Source organism: Carlito syrichta, unplaced genomic scaffold, assembly GCF_000164805.1.
Source record: "Carlito syrichta isolate Samal-C Ts95f unplaced genomic scaffold, Tarsius_syrichta-2.0.1 Scaffold113493, whole genome shotgun sequence".
NCBI lineage: Eukaryota > Metazoa > Chordata > Mammalia > Primates > Tarsiidae > Carlito > Carlito syrichta.
This window is the reverse complement of record NW_007057589.1, coordinates 1-7,771: the sequence shown is the minus strand read 5'-3', so window position 1 is coordinate 7,771 and position 7,771 is coordinate 1. Positions and strand designations below refer to the sequence as shown.

The 7,771-nt window shown below is 59.6% G+C and overlaps 1 protein-coding gene across 1 annotated transcript in view; it reads right to left on the bottom strand.

Annotated features, from left to right (window-relative positions):
- The window catches only part of CLIP2 (CAP-Gly domain containing linker protein 2), a gene marked incomplete at both ends in the record, with an annotated part of 26,739 nt that extends 19,666 nt beyond the window's left edge, over window positions 1-7,073 (bottom strand). The window contains 4 exon segments of the mRNA XM_021718942.1: window positions 2,536-2,596; window positions 4,459-4,562; window positions 6,103-6,300; window positions 6,860-7,073. Coding sequence (XP_021574617.1) covers window positions 2,536-2,596; window positions 4,459-4,562; window positions 6,103-6,300; window positions 6,860-7,073 — 577 coding nt within the window.
- Window positions 7,074-7,771: the final 698 nt, after the last annotated feature.

The following is a 7,771-nucleotide window of genomic DNA, read 5'->3' as shown; positions in this document are numbered from 1 at the left end:
TAAGGGCACCGGAGGCCACAGACGGGGAGCTCTCAGGTCAAGCGTGGACCAGGGCAGGCGGCCCTGGTACTGAGCTCTTGGACAGGCCAGCATCCAGAGGTCGGGAGGCTGGGGGCGCCGGCAGAGGAGGCCAGGAAGTTGGAATTGGGGGCGCCTCGTGTTGCTGGGGAGGGGGCGCAGGAGTGGCAAGCCTGAGCAACTCCTGGGGAGTATTGCCCTAAGGACAGACAGAGAGATGGGGCGACACAACCGGTGGAGACCAGGAGGTCAAGGACGGGTTCTGGTTCTTATTTTTGACTTTTACGGTGGGTGGAGATGAGTGGGACTTCGGGTCATTTGGCCTTCTGGTCGCCACGAATATGGTCACGATTCGGCTCGTGCAATGGACAGTCAGGTCGGGATTCTGACGCCCTTCTCACCGAGTTAGGCGTCTGTCACTGTCTGTCCCGCCTCCTGCCTCGCCCGGCCAGGGCTGATTGGTTACGCTGTGGCTACCAATCCAGAGCCAGCCGGCTGATTGGCCAGCCTGGGGCCAATCAGAATCTCTCGAGGACAGACAGTCGGTGGTGGGCGGGGCGGAAGGAGGGCGTGGCTGTGCCCAAAGACCAGGGACCCAGCGAGAGGCAGGCAGACAGACGGGCGCAGAGCAGAGGCCCTGAGCCAGGGACACTCGGACATGGCTCCTGATGCAGTTGCTGGCTCTAGGTCCCCGAACTGCCCGCCCTGGGGGGCTGTGACAATTCCCGTAGCCCTCCAGCGGGCGCCCCTGCTGACTGGGGCTGGTGCAGGGGTCTCTGTTCCCGGCAACCACAAGCACTTTTCCCAGAAGCCCACCCAAGGCCCGCAGGAGGGCAGCCGCCCTCAGAAAAGACAGCCAGGAGTAACTGCATGGCTGGCTCCCGGGCTGAGAGGGATTAGAACACCCTGAACTGGGATAGGACTTTGAGGCAGGTTCTCCCCCGGCACCATCCTTCACGTTCAAGCAGTGGAAACAGCTCCAACAGAAGCAGTTGGCAGTCACCCTGGGCTGATCCCTCATCTGCCCATCCCAAGCTGGGTCCCTGCAGAGCCGGGACTTCCATACACATACCTTTGCTGGTGGGGAACTGGGAGTCTAGTGGTCGTTTTTTTTTTTTCTTTTGAATTGGAGTCTCACTCCGGCGCCCAGGCTGGGATGCAGTGGCATGCTCAAAGCCACCCCAGTGTCAACCTGCTGGGCTCCGGTGATCCTTCCAAGTAGCTGGAACCACAGGTGCACGCTACCACGCCAGGCTAATTTTTTTACTTATTGTAGAGACAAGGTCTTGCCAAGTTGCCGGGACTGGTCTTGAACCCAAGGGCTCGGGCAATCCGCTCGCCTCGGCCTCCCAAAGTGCTGGGATGACAGGCTGAGCCACCGAGCCTGGCCGTCTAGGTGTCTTGACGTGGCTCTTTCCTAATATCAGGAACTAATTTCTGATTTGAGCTCAGAAGTGATGGAGGTGGGGAGATTTCTCAAGTGTGGTCCCTAGGCTGGCATCACCTGGGACCTTGTCAGCAATGCAGATACTCAGGTCCCATCCAGCCCTACCGAGGGCGGGGCCGGTTGTCGTGTTTGAACAAGCCCTGCAGTTTGAGAACCACTGCTCTAGTTCAACCTCCTCATTCTACAGAGGAAACCTCGGCCTGGGAAAGGGAAGAGGCGGCCTGAGGCCACGGAGGGCCAGCACCAGAGTGTGGAGAGGAACTGGACTCACTGTCCCCTACCCCCTCTGATAGCTCCTAGAGTCCTCGTCCTTCATAACCCCCCAGGGAGCGGTGAGGGCCACAGTGGGGAGGAGCCCGGTCCCCCCACGGTAGCTTGTGAGCCCTGTGGCCTCTACTTGGTTAGGTGAGGAGGGCTTGGGCGTCCTCAGGTGCTTTTACTAACTGATCTGAGCATTCTCAATAGCTCAGCTCAGAAAGGGTGAGTCAGGTTGGAGAGTGAAAGATCCAGCCTCCGTCCGGGCCAGCCGGTCCAAACATCATAACTGAGGAGGGACGCACAGCACTCACCAGAGCACAGGCTGGGTCGGGGCCAGGAGTCCTAGTCCTGGTCCCAGAGGCCCCTGACTTGACTTGGGTGAGTGCCTATGCGGTTCTGAGCCTCTTTTCCCATCTATATATTCTAACTCAACAAGCTACTTCTAGCCAAAGTTTCACTTGAAATCTGAGAAGAACTAAGGGCCAAGGCACACCGCCCCACAAGAAGGGACAGGGAAGCCCAGCCACTGTGTCCTCGGGCCCAGCCAATCCTACCCGCCCATCCAGCTGCCGACAGGGGAGCACGGCCCTCTGAGCCTCGCACCTCTAACACTAGCGTCCCTCGTGGCCTCCCCGCCCCCACTTTCCCAGAGTGTGGTCTTTGACCCTCCCCCATTTCTCCCTTGCAATCCCCCCAGCCCCCACCTGGGGGGGCCCCAGAGTTGCTGCCGGGACCTCATGGCCATTTGCCACGGCAAGGGGTGGGCCCGGGATGCCCGCGAGCCGGAGAGGGAGGGGCCTTGGACCAGTTACCTCCAGGTCTCCCTTAGTGATAGACTCCTCCTCCACTCGGAACTGCAGGTCCTCCACCTTCCTGCGGGGGGTAGAAAGAAGGGGCTGACCCTCTTTGCCCAATGCCAGGGGCTTCCCCCAGTCAACAACAGCAGAGAGGCAAAGCCGTCAGCATGGCCGAGTGTGAGCCTAGACCATGCAGAGGGGACTGTCCCAGCGGAACAGGGACCCGTCCTGAGTCCTGTGGCTGAGGGGGGTGGAAACCCCCAGTCCTCTGCCAGTGACTAAAATGGGAACATGGAATGCATCACCCTTCCGCCTCGGGGTGGTGGGCATAAGGGACAGGGTGGGTAGCAAGCGGAGGCACAGTGTGTTAGTGACAAGGTCTGTCTTCCTCACTGCAGGGCAGAGACAGGGCCACAAGGAGTGCTCTGCGGGAAGGGAGGAGGGAAGCAGGGGGAGGGGAGGGGGAGGCCAACCCTCCTCTCCTCCACAGGCCTCAAAATTGTGGGTCGAGGCAGGCACCGCGGACCACTGTCAGGGAGACATACTCACCCACACGTGTGCCAAGACAGTACGGGGAGAGGCACAGGCCCACCTCACCTTAAAGCCACACCGAAGAGCTCAAAGCTGCTCTTACGGGGGTTTCCTGACAGCTCCCAGCACAGTCATGAGAAAACTGAAGCCCAGAGAGGGCAACTGACCTGCTCAAGGTCACACAGCAAGGATAGGGCAATGCTGGGACCCTCACCATGCCTTAAAGTCCTGTGTTTGTGGGTCGGCATCAGACAGGTTGCCATAGGAACCAGATGTGTGGGCCCCTATGTCTGTCTCAGGCAGATATAAATACACCCTCATCTCTGAGTCAGATAGTAACAACAGCCCGTGGAGCACATGCCTCGGCGGAAAGCCCGGGAAGCAGACCCAAGGGAGGGTGCTGAGGACGGGCCAGCTACTGCTTGGGGTAGGAGGTAGAGAGGCAAGCCTCCATCCACTGCCAGCCCCATATCCCGCCAGGTGAGCCAGGACCCAGTCAGGCCAGAGATCCCCCCTGGGGTCTTTGGCTGGAGGGCTGGGAGGGGGATGGACCTGCGTCTTCCGGGGGGTTTCTCAGGTCCCATTAAAGCCCTCCTGCTCTGGTCCCTGGCCCGAGGCTCATCCGGGCGGGTGGACACTTCTCCCCACATCCCTGGAGCAGTCTCCGAAACACACAGATGGAACTGCCGTCCCCACATGCCACTGTGGCAGGGCACAAAGAACCATGCTCCTTCCCTGAGCTGGGCCTGTTTTATTGTCTGTGGCATGGGCAGCACGTGGCTCCGGGCTCACCGTAAGATGGATGGCCATAAAGTACTTAGCGCCAGGCTGACGTCAGAACACAAGGTGTTTCGAGAGCCGTTTTGCTGCTGCTTCCATGAGCCTCAGTTTTCCGACATGTGAAATGGGAATGGAGGACCAGAACAGGAACTGTGAGCTCTGCTCACGGGACCCGGCTGGGGAGGTGCTCTGTGTACATGAGCTGGCTCACAGTGGAGGGGTGGGGGCGTTCGGCCTCTTCCCAGTACACAGCTTTCCCAGGGACACCTGGTGTGACGACTACTCTCCTCGGGCATCCTCATGATACACCGCTGGATGAAGCAGGGACAGTGGACGCCACGCAGTGAACGGACATGGTGCCCCTGGGTGCCCAGCACTGTGCTGTGTACTTGACTCCAGTAACCTGTGAGTTCTCCCAATGCCCGCAGCAGATGGGGACCGGCATCCCATCTTGCAGGTGAGAAGACTGCGGCCCGCAGAGCTCACGTCATCAGGGCAGGATGACACAGCCAGGAAGTGGCAGGGGGGGCCTGGAACCTGGGTCCGCTACGCTCGAGCCTGTGCTCCTCCTTGTCCTCCTTCACGAGGCTCAGGAGGACGTTCCCCCAGGACGGGCGGGCATCCTACCTCCTCTCCTCCTCCAGCTGGTTGGACAGGTCCACCTTCTCTTTTCGCACACTCTCCACCAGCAGCCGGGCCCGCTGCAGCTTCTCCTCGGCTTCTGCGACATACTGGGCCCGGGCAAGGGCCAGGACACGGTCAGTCTCCTGCGATGGGGGGTCCCTCCTGGGCCATGGGGGTCCAGGTGAGGGGTGGGGTGGGAGAAAGCCAGGGCAGGGGCAAGGAGCTGGGCCTGGAACCCCGGCCCCCTACTGGCCTGCCAGCCCCGCTGGTCACGGACAGTGGCCCAAACGTGAGGACAGGGGACATCTCAGGGAACAAGGGAGGCAGAGGCAGGCCTCGTGCGGCAAGATCCTCAGGCCCACCTGCCCCTGGTACCTGCCACCCCCCTCCACCCACAAGGGTCCAAGATCTGTTGTCTTGCAAAGGCCCCTGTCGTAGCAGACATGTGAACTTGGCCTGCTTAATCCTGTCATCTAAGGAGGGGCGAGCCAGGCTCCAAGTGGGGACGGAGGCCCCGGTGGGAGTCTCACGTCTGAGAAACGAGCAGACAGGGAACAGCAGCAGCCCCCAGGCTGGGGTTGAGGGGAGGCCTTCCTGAAATCCCACCCCCAAATGTGCTTGAAAGCAGGATCTGAAACATAGACAGTCCTGTCCAAAAAAAGCTTACTCAGTATTATGTAAAACAGTGAAAAACTGGGGCCGGGTGCTGTACTCCTAGCACTTCGGAAGGCCAAGTCGGGAAGACTGCTTGAGCCCAGGAGTTCAAGACCAGCCTGGGCAACAGAGCAAAACCTCATCTCCACAAAAAAGGAAGCAATTAGCCGGGTGTGGTGGTGCATGCCTGTATTCCCAGCTACTTGAGAGGCTGAGAAGGGAGGATCGCCTGAGCCTAGGAGGTCGAGGCTGCGGGAGCCGTGAGTGTGCCACTGCACTCCAGCTTGGGTGACAGAGTGAGTCTCCGATGAAAGAAGGCAAGGAGGGAGGGAAAGAAAGAAAAAGTGAAACTTTGGAAATAGTCTAAACAACAGCAGGGGACCGGCACGTCAGCAAAGACATGGCCTGTGCCAGAGAGCAGCGTGGCCACTGAGACAGGGAAGAATTTTCCAGGACCTAGAAAACACTTGCACTATAGTAAGAGGGGGAAAAAACAGGATATGCAAGTTTATAACCAGGTTCTTTTTTTTTTTTGAGTTGGAGTCTCATTCCATCACCCAGGCTGGAGTACGGTGGCACATACACTCATGGCCACCCCGGTATCGACCTGCTGGGCTCCGGCGATCCTTTCACCTCAGCCCTTTAAGTGGCCGGAACTACAGGCGTGCATTACCACGCCCGGCTAATTTTTGATTTATTGTAGAGACAAGGTCTCGCCAAGCTGCCCGGGCTGGTCTCGAACCCGCGTGCTTGGCTTCCCAAAGTGCTGGGATGACAGGCTGAGCCACCGAGCCCGGCCTATAGCCAGGTTCTGAGAGTAGGTGTACTTACCCATACGCACAGAAAGGACTAGAAAGAAATTCCCCGGGCCATGAGAGAACCGCCGGAAAGGAGGGGGTGGGTGCCGCCCACGTTCGTCTCCACGTCTCTCTGCGCCCCCCAGGTGTGACTTCAGGCTGCAGAAGGTGCGCCCCGGCCCCCCCCGCCACCCACCTGCTCGTGCTGCGCCTTGAGCAGGGCGATCTCCTTCTCCACCTCACAGATGTGGCTTGTGGCCTTGGCCACCTCGGCCCGCTCCAGGTCCCGTTCGGCCAGCAGCTGCTCGATGTGCTGCTGCTTCTCCTTCAGCGCCTCCTGCAGGGCCGTGGTGCCCGAGATCTTGCGGGCGTAGCGGGAGGAGGTCTCTGTGAGCTGCAGGGAGGCGCAGGTAGAGGCGGGGCTCAGGGTCTGGAGGCCCAGGGTCCTGCTCTTCCCCTGCTCGTGCCCTGAGATCCAGGAACCCTCCCCCGCCCCCAGTAGAGTCAGCTCCTGACTGCCAGAGCCCCTGGGGCTCACGATGGGCTCCCCGACCCCGGCCATCTTCTTCCAGCCAGGAGGCACCTCCTACCGCAGACAGGGCTTGAACGGAAGCCCCTCTGCCCATACCCACCTAGCAGCCTCCTCTTCTCCCCTCGCCCAGGGTCCCTGTCCCTGCCTTTCTGGACTCTCTGCCCTACATCTGCATGACCCTCCTTAACTCCCAAGAAAGGGCTTCAGCTACCCACAAATCAGTAAGACGCAAATAACAACAAATGTAAATGGATCAGTCTTCCTTATTAAAAGATACACACCTTCATCTTGGCTCAAAAAAGTCCCGAACTAAGGAATGCCTGGAGCCAGAACTAGTCCAGGACAGGCTGGGACACCTGGATCCCACTACCCCCACCCCTCATAGGCACACCAGAGGACCCCTCCCCAGTCCCACCCTCACCAGGCCACTGCGGCTAGGCCGGCCCCCCACGGAGGAGGCCACAGAGCTGACAGAGCTGATGGAGGAACTGCTGGGACTGTGGGTCAGTGCTGAGACACCCATGGCCATACGCTTGGTCTTCTTGGCCTTGGCTGGGCTGGTGGACGGGAAGCCAATGCGGATCACCTTGTGGATGGGGGCGAAGAGACCAAACTTGGGTGGGCACTGGAAATACCTGGGGAAGCGGGAGAGACCCACACTGCTGTCATGACCCATGGCTCGGAGCCTTCCCTGCCTCCCCCAGCTCTTCAGAGCCCAGCAGAGAGAAAAGTTCCCTCTCAGGGCTCCATCACCCATACCGCTAGGTGGAAGTCCTCCAGATAGATAGACAGGACTATCAGAAAGGGCACAGAGGTAAGGAGGGTCTGAGTGCCTCTGCCATCATGAACAGCCAATGGGAATACTTGGGAAGGGTGGGAGCTGAACAATGATGGGGTTTCATTGTGTGCTAGTCCCTTTACATGAGAGTCAATCTTCATCCCCCGCTATCATCTATGATCTATGATCACAGATGAGGAAATTTAGGCTGAGTGGCTGAGTAACTTGCCCACGGTCACACCGTGCTTGACTCCCACAACTACTCAGAGGCTGCAGCCCCACTCTCAGGATTCCCTTGGACCACCCGGAACCAAATCAGCTCTCGGCCCATGGAGACTCTTGCATGGAGAAGCCGAAGCCTGAGGGTGGCACCCCGAGGTGGGGTGGGCACTGCTGCCTAAGCTGCCCCTGAATTCTGCAGGAAAGGGTGAGTCGAGACAAACATTCATCTCAAAAACAGGAAGGTGCTGGGCTCGGTGGCTCAGCCTGTAATCCCGCACTTTGGGAGGCTGGGGTGAGTGGATTGCCTGAGCCCGCGGGTTCGAGACCCACCTG